Below are 24,032 nucleotides of genomic sequence, written 5' to 3'. Positions count from 1 at the left end.
CATTTATTCAGAACATTTCAACAGAATTTACAGTTGGAGACTGACATCATATACCCAGTAAAGAAATAAAATAAAAAAAAATATATGTATTAAAAAGGTTACCATGTCGTAACTGACATAATGTGTTAAATGTAAATACGGTATATGTATATGGGATATAATAAAATATAACAAGTATATATATATATATATATATATATATATATATATATATATATATATATATATATATATATATATACTGATTGCGAAATATGGGTGCTGTCAGTGATTTTTTATATATCATTGCCCATGTAAGAGCTGCTTCTGTGTGTTACAATGAAGCCTGGCGTTTGTGACCGGTCGCTTGACCGTTTCACCTGCTAGTTTTCAGTCAAGTTGTTTTTAGATGACACACGGTGGAAATTACTGGCCCTGCCATTAATAAGATTACAAAGATACAAACCCTTAACCGATTAGCTTACTTCTTTCTTGGGTGCTTTTTCTCTTCATCGTGGAATAGGTTGGCTTTTTTTCACCAATATAACAGTGTTCGAAGATATTTGTGAAGATCAGAATGCCTTTTATTGATCAAAGGGGACTCGAAAATCGGACTAACAGCATACAACCATGCGAGGCTTAATATAATGGGGTTTCTTTCACATCATAATAAAGTCGGAAGGTAGGTTATTTTCAAAGTTTTTCATCTTTTTTTCTACAGTTTTCAAATTGCAAAAAATACACCACTAGGTAGGTAGCTAGGCATTACATCATCTGAATTGCCCTATCGGATGCCATTAATTCATGTACTTTTTCTTAATATATTGACTCTATTCAAGGTATCAAATAGTAAAGACAAATTAAAGTCACCCGCCATCTACGCTACGATAGGCATCGGTTACCGACCAACTTTTAGTTAATCTGCCTTGATTTGAAAGATAAGCGATTACGTGACACTGTCAGAAATGCGGACATCTTTCTTACATTCCTTAGGGGATGCAATGATTTAGACAGAACGGCTTTTACTGCGACCACTTCCACTGTCACAGTATTATAACATTAGTCTGTTATTACTAGATAGCCCCCAGAGACCATGGAAATTTAGCTTTACAGCTAATGTTGCGTCAAAATACGTCTTTAGGCATGATGAAAATACCCCAAGAGAACCATCGACTTCAGGGTCGTGCAAAAACGATATGCAATTTCGTCTCTGGCTATGCTGTCTAAGTAATTTGCCATTTATGCTACCGTTAGTCTAGCATATCGCAAGGAATTATATTCTTTATGCAACAGATAATTCAAGCACCTTTTCAATTCACCCTACCTAAGAACATATAAAGTCGCATTAACTTATGTTGCCTAAGTCCTACTTCCGAACCGCTGTCTTTAATGCGTTTTCTCGGCAAAGACTGGAGAAGCGCACGAAGAGGACACGTTAATTACGGCGTTCGTTAAAGCCTCTCTGTTGCCAAGTTATAGTAGTCTGGCGGACGTCAGATAAGGAATCACCTACACAGCAATACGAGTACATTAACTTGATACACAGATAGAGAGATAGATAGACGAAGAAAAAAGTGTGAATATATACGTATGTAGTTAATAAAGATAAATTTCCAATCTGATTAGGGTATATGCAATAATCTGCATACAAAACATGAACCCCTTGGTCTGCTTGTAACGTTCATATAGGTTACTAAGGAAAGGCTACATATAAGGTATTAACATGCAAACTGAATATATAACAATGCAGATATATAACTATACAAGTGCCTTAAGGGCACAGTACAAGGCTATGCGAAGGAGTCAATTGTCTAGTTTCTGGCAATCTGTTCACCTGGCACCCCCTGCTTTAAGCATTTTGACTTGCTTTAACATTGACCTTTCCCCACACGAAGCATGTCTCAAGTACATGGTATATACGTTTTACCCACGGCTATTGTCAGTTAAGTAAGAGATACATGTATGTTTTACCCCTAGCTGTTAACGTTATATACAAAGATTTCGTGACGATGACAGTCTAATGCATATTAATTGCCTCCGGTGAAGTGGAATCGACATGATCGAGGACTACGATGACAGTAGTTAATTAAACATATCACCAGGTTGAACCCAGATTTTACAGGGTTTTTCCATCTTTTGCTATACTGCTCGCACCCGCGTTTTCAAAGTGATTTCGAAATAACGAAATTGGTGAATATTCTTTTTTAGAGGGATAATTGGCGCTGATATATCTGCAACAGTTTCGTTGAGGTACACCGCACCAGTTAATAAATTAACTAATGAATGGAAAAGGTCCCTTCTTACAGCAAAATAGAATGGCCATGAATGTGTGATCGTCGCAATCCACAGGGGATTATTTGAAATTACCATAACTGCGGAAATTAAGACACGTGGCACAAAATAACCTTGATTAATATCGAAAACTATTCACGCAACTCAATGTTATATTAAATTCAGAAAAAATGGTAATGAAACTGATCGTGTTACAAAGACGGCAGAATAACCTTTATTGGGTAACATTCAACTAAGATTGCAAAACATGAGTGCGCAGGAACAAGCCCGACACTAATGTGTTTGTGTTGCTCTTTCAATCGTAACACGCCACATGTGTAAAAGTTTGAAGTGATTTGAACTCGGAAAGTTTTCCAGTCTTAGGCACCCGGTGCCTTAAAATATTTGTAAGAATGATGTTGCTTCTCGTCTTTTCGTCATATGCGTACATGTAGCTTACTTTCTTTATAATAACCATACAATATTCTACTAGTGTGACGTTGCTGTGTATATTTTTATTGTTTTTTTTTCTGAATCCGCTCCCCCTCCCCCCCACACACACACACACGTCTCTCTCTCTCTCTCTCTCTCTCTCTCTCTCTCTCTCTCTCTCTGCCCATGCCCATGCTTATTAAAACGCAGGTGGTCGCCACTCTGCCAGTACAGGAGCCGTTAGTAGCCACTAACCACTATGTAAACACCATTTAACAAAAGGGGCAATGTAAAGTCATCATTTGAGCGTACACTCCGATTAAGTCCGAGGCCAGGCAACCCAAAGCGGCCTCGGCCCCACACACCAAGCAAATTGACTTAGTCAGTATAAGGTCGACTAGAAGTGATTTGTATATATACAATTTCAGTATGGTCATTCACTTAGGTTTTCTTCTTTATAAATATTCCCGGACATCAGCAGTAAAGCAAGAATCACGCCGGTTTGAAATCATTTATGGGCTTGCCACATACATGCATACTATTTCGTTTTTTTGTCGTAGCATCAGGCTCAATTATAATCAAGTGAGTTCAAACTTCCTCTATTTTTAATTTGAAAATACCACCAAAACGACGGTTGTCGCAATTCTAAAATCTGTCCTAGCCATCGGGCCACGGGTACCTTCAAAGATGGCTACACTTCGTAATAATCTTAAGAGATTATTACAAAACCATTTTGTAATGAATAAAAAACAATTAATAAATATGATATCAGAACGGATTCATTTACCATTGGAAAGTATGGTTCAACCCGGGAAAAGCCGTTATAGTGCACTTCCCCCTCAAAATGAAGAGTTTTTATCCCTTTAAGCTTGAACTGAAGTAGACTGATTTTTGCATTAAGGTTTACGGTGGTTTTCTGCTTATCTCTCTTATTGTTGAAGTTGTCTCAGAAGCCTTTTTCGCTACTTGCTCGATTCCTGAAAAATCAGTCCCGACGTAATGCAATTGTTGTTAAAACTCGTCCTATTTGAGTTCCGTTGGACTTTAAAAGCACAATTAAGGGCGATAAAAATTAGATTGTTTACTCCAGGTATGAAAAGACTGGATAAAAGCCCCTGTTATTCCAGCATTTAACTTTTTGTCACAATTAGAAAATTTAGTTTTAACAAAAGCTACTCTCAATTCGTTATAGGTTCTGACAGTAAATGACAGTGAGGACGACCAAAAGGCAATTAAGCACTACCCTGGTAGATTAATTTGAATTCTTAAATGATCGACTTATATGTTTCTCCACACCATGACATATTATCGAGGAATAACGATAACAACTTCACGTTCTATTAAACGAGTACATTAGAGTACATTACAAAAGCTATTTGATCGAATTTTGTACATGCCGGAAACAATACCGTGTTATACATTGTAGTGTTACAAGGATTTTGTTCCATTTTTGATATCCAAACCTGAACTTTTGTACTCATTTGGTCATTACTATGGGCCTCAGGGATTCAAGATGAAAAATAATGTTTTTTACCCACTGCTTCCTCCTTAAACCCTCTTTACACTAGAGGGCGTCCTTTCTGCGTCCTTTGTGCGACCATGAAACTGGCATCGCTGTGGTCGTAGAAAGGAGGCACAAGCATCGTTCTGGTTGCAGAATGAATGCCCAGTGATCGGTAAGTTGTTAGCACTTAAAGTATTTATTTACTCTCAAACAGGGTCGTAGTACGGGACGAAGAAAGGACGCCGTCCAGTGTAGGGTGGCTTTAAGAATCTTACGAGTTTTAAATGTAAGGGAACATGTCTGATAGTCCTGTGGTGTTTTCACTGCCTAACCTCCCAACTGAGTGCTAATAACTTCTGACAGTGATTGTTCTTCAAGAGAGCCGAGTTCACGCCGCGACCTCGCAAGATGTCGATAATTGCTCAGAGAGTGAGGTGCGTGCCTTGCTTTTCACTCCCTGTTTCATCCCTGACTTAATAATAAAAACCCACTTACATTCTTTCGGTACGAAACGCATATCTTTAGTCATGAAAAAAATGTTCTGCATTCTGCAGGTAAAATCTGACTTCTTAAGAAAATATGTGTAAACCCCAAGACTAAAGCCCACTTGAAAAACTAAATTTCTCTTACAAATAACGGCATACCGTTCCTTCACCTTATTGCACTTATGTTCTTTGTGATCTTTATTCGTGACAAGTCAGGCCATCGTATGATTCCAGTTCTATAAGTTCATGCATACGCAGTAAGGAGTTCATTCACACGATATACTTGATACCTTAGAATGCGCTAGTTTTCCCAGAAAATAGACAGCTGTCTAGATCCGCCCTGTCATTGCAGGTATCCCCAAAACACGCACAAACCCCGCGATTTCAACGTAGGCAATTTTATCACCTAAAATGAACTGAAAAGAATCCATATCCTCATTGTTGCAGAAGTTCGAAATACCTTGGCGGATCTTCAGCACTGATAGAAACCGCCGAAGTGTGTTTGAGCACTCGTTTTAAATAACTGTATTCTTTCCTCCTTTGAGTTATTGAATTACAGAAAAACCAGTTCCATAGAATAACCTAATCTGTACTGAAAGATGATTTAATAGCCCAGAAAATCGCCCATTAGGCACCAAAATGTGCCGCTTTCAGCACATTAAACTGTTTGAGTTTGAATCCACTACAATTACAAATTTGATTTCATGTTGTTACAACCTCTCTGAAGTTTGCAGCCAAGGTTTGCGCTTTGGAATCTTTGTATGTGCGTTTAATTTTTTTTTCTTTTTTTTTTTTTTTTTGTATGACCAAACGCAGCTTGATGGTGGTGCTTACTCCTTAAATTAAAAACCAAAGGAAAATAGCAGAGCATTTTCATTAAAATTGATTGATCATATTTAAGGGAGGAGCTTTTCAATGTATTCTCATTTCACGAAGGACATGAAAGTCCCCAATTTTTAGATTGACAAGGTATTAGGTACTAAACATATACGAAATTGCCACATAGTAAAGGCTTTACTTAACGATACTGCACAATTCTATTAGCAGTTTTACTTGGTAGCGTTATTAAGCTGCAGTATCTAGACGCTATACTTTAAGCGAATTAAGTGAATGTAAGTTTTTGACATGCGTAAAATACGTGCGAAAGATGACCGACAATTATGTAATTTTGTGACCCAATTTTTCAAAGTAAAATTGCAGTTTTTCATTTTCCAAGAAACCTAATATGTTACCGCAGATATTGTCTGGTTCAAAGCAGTTTAGTTGAAAGAAACCGCATTGAACCCTACCGCGTTGCTCGAATTATTGACATGTTCTGTAATTTATGACTATTTGATTTTAACCCAACATTAATTGCTCAGTGTTCTAATATGTTTTCGATTTATTGCAGGACAGTACTGCAACGCGACTTACGACACCATATTGTGTTGGCCACCCACCCCTGCTGGAACCGTTGCTAGGCAATATTGCCCCCCACTAAGAGGCCTGGATACCAATAGTGAGTGATTCTTCTTGATGTTTGCAAGGCACAAGAAGGTGTTTAAACGCAGGTCGGACAATAAAGTGCTTTGCAATGTAATTATTTCATACACAGTCATCAAACCCCCTTATTGATGGGATATGACTTATTTTCAGTAGCAAGGGCCTTTATTGCTTTTCACATATATTTGCAAGTTTTACTACCATAACTACATTCCCTCTCTTTATATGGTGTTTGATGATACTGGGAATTGTCCCTAGTGAGATTACACTACTGTAAACGGGTTGTTGTGACTCAATGCCTTTTCTCCCATGGTTTGTAGCCCCTAGACTTATAAATAAACACAAAACACTAACTTGGTCCTTTTCAAAATTTGCTCCGTAGAGTTATTCAGTTCAGTGGGCTAAATTACAGGAACCAATTCAAAATATACTCCATAAAACAAACCACGTTTTTTCCAGAATATGCCACGCGAAATTGCACAATCACAGGACACTGGGAAGGAACGTCAAGCAACGGGGAGGGGTACACGGACTACCTCGGCTGTTATGACAAGACAGGCTACGAGGCCTATAAAGCCTACCTGGAGGGGAAGACGCCCGAGGAAAGAATGGTGCGTAGGCAAGAACACCACAGATATGTCGCGCACAACAATTTGAATCAGATATCGGTATTTGTGAGGGTTTTATGATCTTGCACTCATTTTCTCCCCCAAAGGATATGGGCACATGCGGGTTTGACAATAAAATCCAATATAATCGCATGGTATGAATGTCACTCCGGAGGTGAATAGTAAGTCATTTGTGACAGGGATATTATTCACGGAAATCGCTATGCGGTTTCTTGGTATTATTTGTTATTAGAGTCTCTCTCTCTCTCTCTCTCTCTATCTCTCTCTCTCTCAGTGTGTGTGTGTGTGTGTAAGTGAGTGTGTGTGCATGAGAGAGAGAGAGAGAGAGCGTGTGTGTGTGCGTGCGTGCGTGTGCATGTCATCAAGGTACAACCGTTTATATATGTAATGCTACGATGAGGAAAAGTGTGTCGATAAATTTTATAATAATAATGTTCACGTACTAAGCTGCACTGATTTCTTTCCCGAGCTTACGTTTCACATAAATGGTCTGAGACTTATTACTGTCGTATCTGCATTTCAGGCTATGAAAGAAATCGCTAAGAACACGAGAGCCGTGGAAGTCGCCGGACTTGCCGTCTCTCTGGTCGCCTTGGCAGTCTCACTCTTCATATTCTCATATTTCAGGTGACTGAACTTTTTAGTCAATATTGCATACAGCCATCCAGTTTTATGTTTGGTAAAAATTCACGTTAGAAAATATAATTGGAGCAAAAAAAGTGAATCCAATTATTACGATCTGGTTTGTTTCAATGCTCATTTATTCCACACGTTGCGAAAATAAATTGTCGCCATGCAATGACAAAACCCATTTCATCGTAGTCAGCTTCACGCATATCATACAATAGCTATATGTAATAACTTCCTTGTGTTTTACTCAAAGGAGTAAATATGTACAGTTAAAGGTGGAAACAAACATAATTTGATCTCATTTAGATCAAGAACTAATAGCTCTTCTGTATACATCCAAACAATTTCTGCGCCATTCCGTTTATTAAAAACCCAATCTCTAATCCTAATTTCTTGATTTGAGAATATCTATATTCAATAGTATATTTATTTTGATGCAGGAGTTTAAAATGCAGTCGCACAAAGATCCACGTGAACTTGTTCAGCGCCATGCTTATCCAGGTCCTGTGTCGTCTGGTGCTGTACATAGACCAGTATGTGGCTCGTCTTGTGGCGGGAGAAATTGCGGGGGCCGCCGCTGGAACGTCAGGGACAATTTCAGATACGGTACAAAAATGAGTAAATGCTTTTCCAAAATATGCGTCTACACTGATTGTTCTCATGGCAGTATATTTACCGTTATTTACTAAACTTACAGGAAATTCCTTACTAATGCACATAATGACATAAATTTTAATACTTTTAAAATCGTCATCCACCTAATTTTTTTCAAATGGTATATGTTTAGTCTATATATAGTGATCCATGGGATCACTTTTTTAAATTAAAATGTGATTTTAATAATTTTAATTGTGCGCTTCCAGCGGGTTGTCTGTGAGGCCCTGTATATCCTAATGGAGTACACGTGGACAGTGATGTTTATGTGGATGTTCATTGAAGGCCTTTACCTCCACAACCAGATCACAGTGTCGGTCTTCTCAGACGGTCCAAATTTCAAATTGTACCACTGTATAGGATGGGGTAAGAGAGAGAGAGAGAGAGAAGGGGGGGAGAGAGGGGAGAAAGAGAAAAAAGAAAGAATAAGAATGCAGTGAAAGTACTTGTTTTCAATCATCCTCCATCATGCCACTCTTTCACTATACTTGTACTTGTATACTTATACTTAAGAGAGAGAGAGAGAATGTGGATATTTAAAGAGTAAAAATATGAATTCCTTGAAAAAGTTGCTCTTAATCATAGTCCATTATGCCACTATTCCACTGTACATGTAATTTGTTTAGAACAATTGTCTGTCGTGTTAAATCTGTCTAAATCAAACGCTCAATATAACACCCAGAATTCACCTACATGTACAGAGAGGCCTGGATGAACAAGGAGTAACTGTATATTTTCCTTTATTCCCCAGGGGTACCGCTCATCATTACCATACCATGGGTCATAACGGTGGCTGTGACGTTACCGCCAACGGAAGGGTAAGTTAAAGATGCACATAAAGTCAAATATTGTTCTATAAAAACCCGACCAAATACCACCACATAGATTAAAATAGCATAACTTAAAGAAATAGCGCTTAATAATTCCCGAAAATAGCATTTGAACAGATTTTTCGGCTTTTTTTCTGTGCTATTTTAATCTCTTAGCAGTTTCCGTAAAAGCTGATTTAAGTAAACGCGAGCAGCTACAAGCATACATACACGTTGTAATTATTCCGTTTATTTTGGGACTGCTTTCTGAAATGGGAAATATTATAGCACGACATAAACAGTTACTGTAGTAATATTTTCGGCATTAGTACACTTCCAACTCCTCTGTGTAATGCATTTGGAAGAAGCTTAAGTGATGCTGTTATATTACAGAACAAGATATTTTGGAGAAAGTGTGCTAAAGCGCACATAGTTTATGCCTATTGATTTATATTGTAATGTCCATTTGTTAAAGAGGTTTAAAAAGACCTACATGTAAACATGCCCTACGTTATTTGCGAATTATGATTTACACTGTACACATGTACGTGAAACTGTCTTAGGGCTATATAACGTCTGCCAGGAAAGCGCGTGGCATTTTCATTCAACCAATCATATAAGATGTCACATTCGTTGCAGGTGTTGGTTGGGTATTGAGTTTCTGACTACGTACTGGATCATACAGGGGCCACGATTGGTTATATTTGCGGTAAGTTTTCAAGGCAGTTGTTTCAGATATTGATGTGTTTAAAGGGCATATGCACGTATTTCTGCTGAAGATGCTTCTCTTGGGACATATAAGACAAAAGAACGCAAGTCAAATTGGGATTGAATAACAACGACTAAAAAAACTTAACTTGTGTCTATCTATTTTTAAGCAAGTCAGATAAAGTTAAAATTGCAGCATTTAACATGTAAAATCCGTGCATTGTAACACCATTTAATGTCAACGTTTGGATTAGGCTACATGTCAAAATAATCAGCTTAAGGATTACATAACCTTCAAAATAAATTAAACAAGCCAAAGAATGAACTTCGATAAACAGAGCTGATGGAAAATGTGAAACACAGAATGTACAAGATATACATTCTCCGCAGTGAATGTGCAGTAGCTGTACCGGGAACTATAAACTTCATGAAATCAGCTAGGAAATATTAATCACTACACGTGCTCATAAAGCCTTCATCTATCTGACGCAGCGTTGGTTTGCATCGGTAATGAAATAATGGACCTTTGATCCGATTCCGGCCTTTGTTGATAAATCTACCTCCTAAGTGGCACGCGTTTCCTCTGTGCAAGGTTAATAAGGAGGCAGCAGCAGTTGTTGTTGAGAGATAGCAATCATTTCAGCGTTTTTTCTCACACAATTGGGAACATAAATTCCGTGACTGTGGTTTTCTCGGAAGAATTTGAATTACAAATAAGGCATCCAGGAAATGAGATAGAGGTGTTTAATGCGTGGTTTATTGCTTAGCAGGTGGAATGTCTGGACAACAAGAAGCGTGTTTGGCATTCAGGCAGTTTTTCTGCGGTGCTTTTTATGGGGTGCATGGCAAATTCTCCTTTCATGAACAAAATATGTTTTCGGTTATGCATACATGTTTCCTTGTGAAAAAGTGACGTTTTATTTAACCGTGCGTTACTAAATCAAAACGAAATATCACCATTCTCCCGTCGCTGATGTTTGTAAATACACGCAGTTCCGACTTATTACGCCAGGAGTATGCATGCGTTTATGTTATCTAACGGGAAAACAATCATTAATTTCGCTGATATATCACTTTCAGCGTTACGTCTTTGTACAACGGTATACGTCATATCGACATGACGTCAAAAAAGCGCCGTTCCGCATGCTACCAAAGCACCAACATGCTCATTGTCGTATTATACATGCGTTTACCTATCCATTTACTAAATTATTCATACAATATTAAAATCAGTGGGATTACATGTGCTCTGAAATTTCAGTGTAGAGTACCCAGATATGCACAATGTTATTCTTTGTTTTAGATCAATCTCACAATCATGCCCAATGTTATTCTTTGTTTTAGATCAATCTCACCTTCTTGGTGATCATAATAAGTGTGCTGGTGAACAAGCTAAAGGAAAGTCGGTCTTCAGAGGCGGAGCAAGTCAGGTAATTAAGGGGCTATAATAATATTCAAGTTTTTTCCACATCGAGGTACACAGTAATGGTTTAATCAGCTCTTACTTTTTTGCTATATTTTATTGCTGTTTTGTCTATCAGTGTTCTGCTCTGAGAAGAAACATGGTTCTGACAAAAGAGAGAGAGACTGTTTTGAAATAGTTAAAGTTTGGAAAGTTAATTTGTTTCATTTATTGGGGTGCTCAGAACAGCTTTGAATTAAAGTCTGGGTCTGCATCAAAGTCATGAAGGCATAACTTTGACAATGACATGACAAAAACCCGAAAATAAAATGAGATTTTATGCGAATTCGGTAATTCCACCATGTAAAGAAGGCGCCACGGTTAAATACATGTATCTTAAGATTGTTAAAATTTTTCAAGCTTACCTGTATTCATGACGATTTTGTAAACCACAAATACTGGATACAGCTTATATTAATGGACTTCATTTTTACAGAAAAGCCGTAAAGGCCGCCATCTTGTTACTGCCATTGCTTGGCATAACAAACATCATGGGGATGGTGAAACCGCCAAGTGACACAGTCGTTGCCTATGGTGTCTATAGTTACACCTCTCATATACTGAGCTCCTTTCAAGGATTCCTAGTCGCGTTGTTCTACTGCTTTCTAAATGGCGAGGTGGGTAACGTCACAGTGCATGATATCACGTGTTAAATTAACATCGTGATGTCATTCATACCGTTCCTTTCAGTTAATGCATACGCTAAGAAACTATGGAATATTGTTTAGGTTTACGTACATCATGTAACGATTTTGGATGTATCGTAGAATATCCTTTGAACTCGCATCGATTTTGTGCAATATGTCATTTCTTCTTAATATTTTGTCATGACACCATTAATTTGTAGAGCAAATAATCTATCACACATTTACGCCAGCATCATATGTAAATGACTTAGACACTATTTAGCTTGCGTGCGTTGCTTTCTGTGTTTTTTCAGTCTGTTCTTACCATAACTTTGAATGCCATCTCTTTAGGTGCACAAAGCCCTTTTGAAGGCGTCTCGTGATATCTTGTACTATTTATGCAACGTGGAGTTTTGAAGCTCCACTCAACTCACACGCTTGGCATTATACACGCTTCAAGGTTAGTCGTTGTACGTGTCAGTGGCATGGGTGTAGTGGCGCATGCGTACTAAACGTTTCCTGTGTAATGGTGCTTCGCATGCAGAATCTGTGTTTTCAGAGAAAAACGACTTGGTAATATAAGAAACTATTGATATAATTGTGTACAATTATATTTCTTTCTAAATATCGATTTCTGGTGTTTATTCTTTCTTTTCTCTGTTCAAAGCGTGGTAGTCGATCTGATGTATTGGGTTGTTTCTTCTCGTTTTTTATATAACTTTATCTGCCATTCATCATAAATATGGACTATATATATATAATTCACATTATTCTTTACCTGACATACTTGTCCTACGCCTGCAATCTCACTTTTAATCCAATATATGGAAAAGGATCCTGGGACTTATTTCACCTTCATATCCTTAAGGCTGACAGCAATGCCTGCTTCCCATAAAGCGTTGCGTAAAAGTATCGATTTCCTTTTTGTTGCATCATCCCTATAATCAAACCTTGCGACTTTTACATTCTCCTTCTTTCCTTTTCCTTCTTCATTGTTTCCTTTCATTTACTTGTTGTTTTCATTCATTCCTTTCTACCTATCACTAGGCGCACACTTTGAGTTATAAAGTAAGCTGTCGCCTCGTGAAGTCGGTAGCTCCGCTGGTAGCTCAGCGTGTGCGTTGGCCGAAGCAAATCTATGTCGACTTGTTTGTTTGTTTGTTTGTGCATGAGTAAAGCATTGGTATGACGGCTTTAATATCTTTTATCTGTGGGCATTTGGGATTCTTATATTGAAACTTTAAGTAGTGAACCATACATTATGTTATAGAATTTTTTGTGTCTTATATACATAGTATAGGTAAAACCGGCCGCACATACTAAGTACTGGTAAATCCACAAGGTCCCTGTGTGAAGCTGATCATGGCTGCTTTATGAAATATGATTTCTGGGCCAGCTAATTTGTCTTTAATTTATTTTGATTGTCTTGCATGCTTTTCTGGACACTTTTGTACATTGTCACCTTTTGAACACAGTTTAACCCTCTGCTAAATTTAATTGTGAACTCCGCTAATTCCACATCTCTACAGTCGTCTGCAGTCCGTAACACACTATTTGTTCTCGGTACCGTGGCCTGCTTCATAAAACAATTTAAAGGTTTGGGCTTATCTTAGACTACTAAACTTATATAGTCGATAGTGTGGCACCGACTTTTAGACGCTTGACCCGCAATCGGGTGACATAACTAAGACGGCATTGTGAATACACGCGTATTTTTCAAAACAATTAGATCGCAATAAATCATGGATAAAACGAGACTAAGTTTAAAGACAGAAAAAAAGCGAGATAAGTGCTCCGTAAGACTATTTGTGATGAGTGCCATAGTCGACTACGAAGCATATTTGGCTTGGCTAAGACCGACTTTTCACTTGCCCCCTTTTCTAAAAAGGGAACCCACATTAAACGATGCGATAATCTAGATTCTCAAGACAATCACTTCTGGATTCAAGTCTTTTGAACATTGGGGTTAAAACTGACTCATGACATTTGAATCTGTGCATTAATTTTACTTAAAGTATTAATTTCTTTATTTTCTGCAGGTCCGCCAAGCACTCAGCAAACATTGGGACAGGTACTGGCAGAGAAAGGGACAATACCGTAGAACTAGCAGATCACAGTCATTATACACGTCAGAGACAGAAGTGCAGTCCACTTTTCCTGGGAAGGGGTTTGTTAAAGTATGTATGCACAGGCTTTATAGATGTGTTTTCAGTTCGTGGCACAAAGCAAAATGCTGTTCAATCAGAAAAATATCGCCTTCTTTCAAATTGGTTAAAATATGGATAACTTAATTTAAGCTAGGATGAAAATAACAGGGGTGGATCTAGAGCTATTTTCTGACAGTCTCCTAAATTATCTTTGTTGATCCATCCTCCATTTTGGACCACCTTCCGACAGAAAAAATTACATACCCGTCAATGTAAACTTGAAAATCTACCGTCTTCAGGAAGACCCAGATGGCCTTTATCCGCCCATCAATAGTACGTGACACAATGAAAACGACGGTAATCTCATTACCCAAATGTTTTTTGTTGAGTACGTTCGTGTATATTAAAAAATACTCTCTGTCTTTCCAGATCCAACTGGCAAAATCAACACAAAAGTCCAAGTTGAACAACGGTGTCCACGTGCAAGATAAGACTTCCGGTTCCAGCTGTGAGCCCGACACGACAACGCTTTAATATTTGTATATATACTCTGTATACGTCATCGATATCATTACTTAAACTATCATCATACATGTACACATATATATGTACATTTGGGACATTATGTGATCGTACGTCTGTGCCATTGGTTTCGAACCTTAAAATGTGAACTTGGTCGCTTGGTATTATACTCGGGTTCATCACGTAAAATATGTTTTACAATCGGCAGCACAATGACAAGCGCCGTGTAGAAGTCATATTTTCATCTTTGTAGCATTCTACGAAAGTAACGCATTGCGTTGTAGTATTCGCCATGATGCTGTACATTGTCAGTACTCTAGATTGAGAAGAATGCGGGAAACGTTCTGATATATACATGTAATAGTATTACAGTTTGTTTAATGAAACATGTTAAGTAGTATTAATGCCAATTATGTACATACGCAAACAACTACACACACACACACGCACGCGCGCACACACACAAACGGCCGAAATTAAATTACGGATGATATCAAATATCAAATAACAAAAAACTAAGAATTGTGATTATATACTATGGTAGTTACCAATGTTATGTCATATCTCAAGTAGTTGCTGACAAACAATATCAGCGAGAACTGATATTGTTGAGGGGTACCGATGTCAGAGGGGTACTGATCCCTCCTTCGATTTCTGAAAAAAATCCCACCAATGGTGCCCTCTTGAAAGTAGATTTTTGATTAGCTGAATTATAGTTCTAAACCGTACCAAAAGGCACCGTTCGCCCTCTAAAATACCAAAACTTTTGGGGCCCCTAGCGGGCCCCGACGCTTCGCCAAGGGGGGGATGGGGGAGGGTCGGCTGCGCATCCGCGGCCTTTCATTTCCACGAAAAAAACTAGACCCCCCTTCAAATAATCCTCGATCCGCCTCTGCACTTAGCCAGATCTCTGAAATTTATTAGTACTGGACTGGCTGGCTGCTGTGATTCTTTTAAATTTGGTAACGCGCCAAATTGAATGGCAAGTGAGTGCGACTTGACACCTAAATGAAGATTAAGAAATACCAATACTGTTATGGCTAGACAGAGAAATAAGCGAAAATCAATTGGGTTGAAATTACTATAGAAGTATTTTACCGGGGTTTTATTAGATGATCAGTATTAGTGTCCTTCTCTACTGCCGGAGACATGAAGAAAATGGTTATTGTGTATTACATGGTATTACACGCGGCGATGTATTGCTGTACAATGTTTTCTGAAGTGTGCCATATATCATTTACATTTTTATGATACCCATTGCATTGTGGCATAAACAACTTTCACTTATGAGTCCCAGATTGAGTGTAAAATAGATTGTCAACTACTGCATTTACACGCATTCTTAACATTTGAACTATCAATTTCTCCGTGTATTTCTATTGCTTCGAACGTGATATACAAAACGTATGTTCGTATTTTGATAACTAAGATATTAGAGTCCTATGGGATCATATTATACTGGGAAAAATTGTGTTAAGATGAACAATTGTATATAGTTCCATGGTTTAAGAGGAAGCTTGGACCATTGCCCAACGTAACAAAGTGCCATATACCTGAACATTTTATACATTACATCGTATCATATATTTATTTGTCTATAATACTCTAAATCAACTTCTTTTTTTTCTTTGTAAGTATTACTGCTCGTCAAAACTGTGTTTAGAATAAATTATTTATTTCAGTCCGATATCTTACATTTCAGTGACTTTTGTTAGTTTTTCTTTACAATACAAGTACAATGTAGATGTATGGTGTAGTATAATTCAGATCTGATTTTGATAGCTATAAAGATTAACGGTTTGTTGATCGAGAATTTATTATTTGACCAACAACACGGGGTTTGGGAATTGTAGGAGAGAGCCCGCGCACGGGGATTCTTTGTTTCATAAAGTGAATTCAAATCATAATTTCTGAAACGCCACGTGTTCAAACCCATTTCCTAGCATAGACATAGTTACAGCAACAAAGTGTAGTGATAACTTCCTCTTTTAAGGTCAAACTCTTCGTAACTTCTCCTAACACTTTGGTAATTTTAAAATAACTAAATGTTGTAAAAAAGGGGGATTTTGGCCTTTCGCTAGCCCCCTTGCTGTTTGCTATTGCTGTTCAGGAATGTTAACCATTGAGCTTACAGGTGTCTCCCACTTGTTTTACATTGCGGGCCGATGTTCATAAGGGAAGTGGTTGATTTTCACTCCGAAATCTACATAAACAGACCCAAACTGTTCATTTTTTACGCATTGTTTTCTCATTGTCCGTAACAAAACACAGCTAAGGGCACTTTTTTGTGAATGAACTGAAACAATTGTTACTGTAAAACACACGTGTTAAATTGGAAACTGATCCCCTGGCATAGAATGGCAAACTGGATTTTGTGAGGTTCTCACACGGGGTAAGCCAAACACCTCGCGGCGGGGCGGTGTGTAAAACGCGTGCACGGATATTAAGCTTAACTAGAATTTAAACTTTTTGCCATGAAAACATCACTTAACAATTGAAAAACATGCCGCTTTTGTATGTTCCTGGGGTGAAAAATGAACAACTTGTGGTGACCTGAAGATCAAATTTTAGTTGGGGTAAAGGATATGAATAAAGCTGGGTGAAATACATTTGACCATTACTCCAGTATTCCTTATCGATTTTCTAGTTTTTTGTTTCTTTTTGTTAATGAGTGAAATGTGTATCATATCAATTGCAGAGTATCCCAGTAGTTTCAATTAGATTCACTGTTTAAAACCTGGCTGTTATTATCCTTTCACATTTTAATTTTTTTTTTTTTTCAAATTAAAATTCGCTTCAGTCGAGAACTCGATTTCATTATTGCATGTGACCCCATTCCTTTAGGCACATCATCGGTCTAAGTGTATCGACCCAACTCCGCGGGGTCTTCTGCTAAGTGCAATCTGCTTAACTGAACGCCACACCTCCTCTTATTTCCACCGTGTTAATATAATTGCCAGCTTTTTCTGTATTCTACTTAATGTCAGGAGAAGACATGTTAATCTGTTCAAGGACATTATTGTCCTGTAAGTCCTTGATCTGTTAAGCTGATTGGACTTAGCGAGAGTCCCAACAGAGTTGGGCCGATCCACGTAGGCCGATGTGTCTATGGGAATGGTCCCTATGTTGCTGCCAGGGATGTTCTCCAAAGGTTAAGAATAAAAATAACTTTATTTCCTGTTATGTGTGAGATAAAACACTGTCACCCGAGCGAAATATGCCATAACACCTCGAGTGTCAGTGAGATGTGTTCATGGCATATATCGCGAGAGGGAGACAGTGTATTATTTGACATACATACCGAGAAAAAATACTGACATTTCAAACTAAAACAACACTTAAACCGAATGAAAATGAACTTATATCACGCCCTAGAGATGCTTTATGTAATAAACTCATCTCCCGCGAAATTTATACGTAACGTCTGGCCAATTTGGTCAATTTTTGCTGATTACTTGGTATTGAAGGTCAAGCCGCTTGAGTAGTGTTTATTAATGTTCAATCAATCGTAGACACTGACCATGTGAATCTGGGCTGAGCCGCAACTACCTGTAGCTGGGATTGCAGTTGAACAAAGGTCCTAAGGCAAAACATCTACTTTCCAGTGACGTTTTTGATGAAGGAGCATCGGACAGGAATATAGTCATATTAATTTTTACAAGCTCACAGGACAAATAAATTAACTTTTAACTTATATTTCTGACGACGAGGTGGTTTCGGAATATAGTCAAAGCAGGACTGATGTTAATTGCAAGTCCACAGGAGTAATAATTCTACTTTTCAGTAATATGTCTGTTAACGAGGCGATTTTGGAATATATAGGTTTGATTTTCAACGATATTTCTGATAAAGAGGAAGAATGGATAGCCGACAGACAAAAGGTACATGTAAATAACACAATCTACGTTAAAAAAAGGTATAGATTTACAAACATTTGTGCACGCATATATGTGACTTAAATGACAAATAATTCCATTTTTTTCAAACCATGCCCAATTCATCTAAGGAGTAAAATACTCTATGATATGACTCAGTGTAAAAAAAGATAAATAATAATTGTTGACCGTAAAAAGTTTATTTTAAATTAATTTCAGGAGGGTGAGAGATTTCAAATTTATCGAGGTATAATACATAACAGCGGTCTGATATCCGTTCTTTCCAAGGGACCTACACAGAAATGTCGAGTGAAGCGAAATATTTCTTGGTAGCGGCTCTAGGCTGCGCTCCATCTTCACTGAAGCTTGTCTAAATGGGAAAAATCAGTGATCTGCATATCGCCACGGCTATGTAATATCCCAAGGTATGTATTTGATTATGAAACTGAATTGCCTTAAGGCCATTCCATGTTCTGATGAGTAAAATCGCGTTGCTGTGACAAGATAGCTATCTTGTCACATTTATTTTGTCACGTTTTCTTCTAAACCTTTCTTGTTTTCAATTTTTATTTATTTATTTATTTATTTATTTATTTATTTATTTATTTGTTTATTTATTTATTTATTTATTTATTTATTATTAGTTGTTTTACTCTTAAAAGTGCAAAATAGTGAGTGCACAGTTTGTTTGTTTGTTCATTTGTTCGTTCGTTTGTTTGTTTGTTTGTTTGTTTGTTTGTTTGTTTGTTTGTTTGTTTTTCTGCAACCCCATATATAATAACAAAGATACAATTTGGGTTGATACCAATACCAGTAGCATATTCATGATCATCAGCTAGACTGAAAAAATGACACTTCCGCAAGGTGTGTTTGCGGTTTGCTGCGTATTTATTGACAGAAAGATAAGATGGATATTCCACTATCTATAACAACAAACTAAGTAAAGTAATCAGATCAATTATGGTTATTGCCTCGGGTAGAGAGGCGCCTTCGCCTTCCGGAGATTAGCTAAGTACCACCTGTTAAGACCCCATTCAGAACAGCGGACTATCTAGTCCGAGGGTCAATTATGGCGTCCCACAACAAAGCTTGCTGTCCAATCCGCTAATAGACACTGAATAGATATCCCGTGGGGAAGTATTCAAGTGGGTCGGCCATATTTGACCCTCGGACTAGTTAGTCCCCTATTCTCAATGGGGCCAAAGATACTTGATGAAGGATATCAATGGTATGTTATTAATTGGTATTATTGACTGAAGTACACATAATGGCCACCTACTAAGGCAACAGCGCTTTCTATGCAGATGAATGGATTTTAGAACGTATTCAGAATAGCGGACCAACAGATCCGCGGATCAAATATGGCGACCATCTAAAAAGCTTGCCGTTTAATTCCCGATTAAATACTGAATAGATTGCCTGCGGGGATTACGCAACAAGCATTTAAGTGGGTCAGCCATATTTGATCCGCGGATCTGTTCGTCTGCTGTTGTGAATGCGCTTTTATAGAGCATACTTTATCAAGTGACCCCTGACAGATTGATGTTGCCATGGGTATCAACAACGTGTTGTGCCCATGTCAACTTCACGAAGGAAAAACCAACTCGGTCTCAGATCTAGTATTTGGCATCAGCGTATGCCTATTCTTCCCTTTGAAAAGCGATTAAGACTGAGTCTGCCATATTGATTTCCGATCATTTCGAAGGGCTCCGTCACCATCCACCAGATCTGCATTAGAACTTTTTACTGGTTGATTGCGTTTCTCCATCATCACTCTTTAAAGCAGGCTACATTTGCATGTTTTCACTTAAAAGCTTGAGATTTATTTGTAGTGATATTACCGCATTTACAATTAAGTACAAGCATTGATGAATTATGCTCTTCATAATCAGTGTACCGGTGCCTGTTCAATTATTCAGCCATGTTCCCACTAACATCATTTTCGTGTAATGTGAGTTGTAGAATTGATGCGTGTCAACCTAAGATAGACGTAGGCCTAAATTATTTAAAACACTATAAGCAAACAACTGAGGTTTAACACCCAACCAAAACAATCGATCCATTCATTTTCATCATTGTGGTAAGAGTTAGTGAAGCTGAAGGTGGCTTGCCGTTTAGTACTGAATAGATTCCCTGAGGGGATTACGCAACATGCAAATGTATTTTTCAGAAAACAGCATCACAGCCACCCTTTTTTATTTTTTCCTTGGTACGCAATAACTATTCTTCATCCATCCGTCTATTTCCTATTTTCTATGTATCGAAACTCGTTTTCCAGATAATATCTTTACAGTTCTGTTCAATCCAGACCAAAAAAATCACCACCATCATCAATCTCCATTATAAATTCTCGCGTGATGTTGAATTTCGATGTTGTTTGCACTGTAACCCCTTTAATACTTAGTAAGCGAAGGTTTGATGTCACCAGCAGGCCATACAATGGGCTATCAGTGACAAAAACTTGCGTTGTTTTTGTAAAATTCGCCTGCAGTACCTTAAAAAAATCCAATTAGTTTCATAACTTATACGGAAATCCATCTGTAGAATTACCATGCAATCCTCGTCCTTGCTTTCAAATCTGCCGTCATTATATAAATATCACTTCGGCTTTTTTTCCTGAAACACACGCCGCTCGTTGACAATGAAAGAGAACGCATGGCAGACCGATAGACATTGACATAATGATTTTACTGTATACTAACATACAGTACTGAATACAGAAAACTTTTGCCGGCTCATCCCCAGACGGAATGAAATTGAGCTTAAATATTGTGCTTTGTCATAACTCATATGCAATTTAGAAAAACGACGAAGAGCAAGAAGCTTGAAGACCCCTTGCACGAGAAGGCTGTGTGCCAGACACGGAATTGACGATCAAACAAAATAACAATTAAAAAAAACTCGAAAATATGACTCTAGAGAATGTCACCCTCATGACCAGTAATGATGCACGGAATGATTCCACAGACATTTCCATCCCCGTGAATGGCCAAGGCTCGGCAAACAATGGAACAGTTCTGACGACCACAGAGGTATTAATTGCTGGGGCGCGTTTGGGTATGCTCCCAGTGTCCGTCATCGGTTTGTGCTGCAATTTATTAATCCTTCTCCTGGTCACTCTGAGAAAAGAGGTCAGGAAGCTTACAGTCTCCGTCTACCTGTCCGCACTGGCCATTGCAGATTTTATTTTTTGCTTGGATATATTACGTTGGCATTTGGAATGGGCAGATATGATCCCAATGTCTTGGGGAGACATCTACTGCACCATTACCAATTTCCTCGGGCATTTTGCAACTGGACTCGCTCACTGGACTATTTTCTGTATCTCACTGGAAAGAATGACAAGGGTGGTTTTTCCTTTCAAAGCCAAAACGCTTTTGACGGTAAAACTTGCAAGGATCGTCGTTGTCGTGTTTGTGTGTTGGTCCGCGTTACCCAATATTGCCCGCTTTGTTTTTGACCATCAAATCCCGTTGGACAACACTACGTGGATTTGCTGGACATTGCAAACCGATACCATAGGGCCGCTGTATCAGAACCTTGTGCGTATACTGATAGAAACGCCTCCGGTGTTTTTGGTCATCGTCATCAACTGTATCACGGTGGTCAAGCTGCGTGCCCACTGGTCAGCGATGAAAAAGATGGGTTTGAAGGAGCGGAGCCAGAGGTGCCGCAGCGGTCTTCATTTGTCCCAGCAGGAGACGGCACTGACTGTGACCTTGGTCGTTAACGGGACGCTGTTCGTCGTCTTGGAAACGCCTTATTTGGTCACGGAGTTTGTGATGCACTACCTGTCGTCAGAGGAAATCAGCGCGCTGCATATGGTTTTGGCAAATGCATTTAAATTGGTCAGCGGCGTCGATCACACGTGCAACTTTTTTGTTTATGTCATCGGTTCTGGGATGCTCCGACGTGAGTTTGGTGCCATTTTCTGCTGCAGCAGAAACGCTCCTGGCGAAGAGGGGAAAACACGTCAAAACAGCCCTCTGGCGGGTCCATCTTCGAAGTCCACTGACGAAAATCAAGGTACCAGTTTTACTTTAGCGTCTGTTATTTCCACTCAGCCGTCTCACTGTGGCTCGAGTATCGGGGACATTACTTTGCCTGAAGGCAATACAGACAAATAACAGAACTATTTAACGAATACATTCAACTTTGTGAAATGAGCAAATAGGAGTCATGTAATTGTCTGTTTAATAAGTACAAACTCTTTAAAAGTAATTTTGCAGAGTTTGCCATTTCGCCCTAGCATATTTTCCAGTGATCTTAAAACTACCGGGATATGTCCTCTACAAAAATTTACGTAATCACTTACTATAGATACTTATATTTGTATGATTATTCAGTTGAAATGATGTCCTTTCAAAGGACATTTGTGTAATGAATGAATGCATGTAGTCTATTGAAAATAAGATGTTAGATCATAACATTTATATGAAACAGTCTCGTTTCGTTTGTTTTTGCAATATTTTCTTTTATCTTTTTTTCATACCATAAATGCACAACCACCGAATATCTTCATGATGTTACTCACATGACTTGCGAAGCCTACTCAGTGTTATTAACCAGTGGCGAATCTAGGGGGGTGTCAAGGGGGTCCTGCCCCCCCCCCTCCTCGATTTATGAAAAAAATCACACCAAAGGTCCCCTCTTCAAATTAGAATTTTGAGTAGCTGAATTGTAGTTCTTAACAGTATATACCAAATGGAACTGTCCGCCCTTTAAAATACCAATTTTTTGCGGCCTTTCAGAGGGCACCGAGCCCCACGACAAGGGGGGGTCGGCTTCTCATCCGCGGACCCCCCCCCCCCCCCTTCAAATAATCCTGTATCCGCCTCTGCTAACTCTGGATAAATAATAACCACAATGCTGTTGATTTCTGGGTGAATGTGTGAGGGTAGTTCGTGAATCATTTTATTGCATGGTACATCTCCGCTTCTCTCGTTAATCCCTTAAGTGATCAAAGTGCTCAAAAAATAACGAAAAAAGATTTAAATCATATCACAGGCTCCAGAAAGTAACTTTCGTCCTCATGTGCGATATGAAAACGTTATATCATAGTGGCCCATATTTAAAAAAACGTTGATATTTAAAAATCTAGATTTTTAAAAATCTACTAAATACTTAAATTCGAAAGAAAAACATAAAATTTGAAAACTGTGAAAAACTAGAGATGAATGAAAAATAGCAAACCGACTTATTATACAGACGTGTAACGGAAACATGCCATAAACAATCCTCCATTTTAACATGAACAGACACATTCCAATAAACAATATCTTCACTAAGAATATCTTAAAGAAGGTCAAATTAGAGTTTGGCAATTATACAGTGATACAGCAGATTTTCCCGACAAATTGCAGAACATACATAGACCCTGCATCTGTACACATGTATTATAATATACATGTATATATTTTTTATAATAAAATTGAAAAGGTATTGGTTTTTGAAATCAGAATGTTACGAAAACGTATGTGCAGTGCACTGACAACCTTAACACACGCAGTGTTTGGAATACTTAAATTAAAATTAAAACTGTAGAGTGGAGAAAAATTGAGTTTACGGCTTGCCCGCCTGACAGGTGAAGTGCCTGAAAAGCGTCCCCGTCAGCTTGACCTGGCAGTTGTATCAAACACGGACTTGACGTAAAAGAAAAACAATAACATTAAATTGCTGTCTTTCTGTTCTTAATTTGTTAATTCGCACAGGGACTCGTTGATTTAGAGACACCAATTGGTGGTAAGTGCTTCATTTTTTTTTTTTTTTTTTTTGAAAATTATGTTAAGTGTAATTAAAACGTTTTTATCACAAAGA

The 24,032-nt window shown here is 38.2% G+C and overlaps 1 protein-coding gene across 7 annotated transcripts in view; it reads left to right on the top strand.

Annotated features, from left to right (window-relative positions):
• Positions 1-16,034, top strand: part of LOC106175588 (PDF receptor) — a 67,445-nt gene extending 51,411 nt beyond the window's left edge. For 5 of the 7 annotated variants that reach the window (XM_087013552.1, XM_087013551.1, XM_087013550.1 and 2 more), the window contains 11 exons: positions 6,062-6,169; positions 6,613-6,764; positions 7,306-7,409; positions 7,853-8,018; positions 8,276-8,432; positions 8,818-8,884; positions 9,515-9,584; positions 10,928-11,013; positions 11,482-11,662; positions 13,711-13,848; positions 14,248-16,034. In XM_087013552.1, coding sequence (XP_086869678.1) covers positions 6,062-6,169; positions 6,613-6,764; positions 7,306-7,409; positions 7,853-8,018; positions 8,276-8,432; positions 8,818-8,884; positions 9,515-9,584; positions 10,928-11,013; positions 11,482-11,662; positions 13,711-13,848; positions 14,248-14,352 — 1,334 coding nt within the window. In that variant the 3' untranslated portion in view covers positions 14,353-16,034. Of the gene's footprint in view, positions 1-6,061; positions 6,170-6,612; positions 6,765-7,305; positions 7,410-7,852; positions 8,019-8,275; positions 8,433-8,817; positions 8,885-9,514; positions 9,585-10,927; positions 11,014-11,481; positions 11,663-12,022; positions 12,132-13,710; positions 13,849-14,247 lie in introns of those variants that run through there. The other 2 variants (XM_087013555.1, XM_087013556.1) reach the window with 2 other exon arrangements.
• Positions 16,035-24,032: the final 7,998 nt, after the last annotated feature.

This window comes from Lingula anatina, chromosome 5 (assembly GCF_051362555.1).
Source record: "Lingula anatina isolate TDL-2025a chromosome 5, LinAna3.0, whole genome shotgun sequence".
In the NCBI taxonomy this organism is placed as follows: Eukaryota; Metazoa; Brachiopoda; class Lingulata; order Lingulida; family Lingulidae; genus Lingula; species Lingula anatina.
Note: the sequence above shows the minus strand (reverse complement) of the source record. Positions and strands in the feature narration are given on the sequence as shown.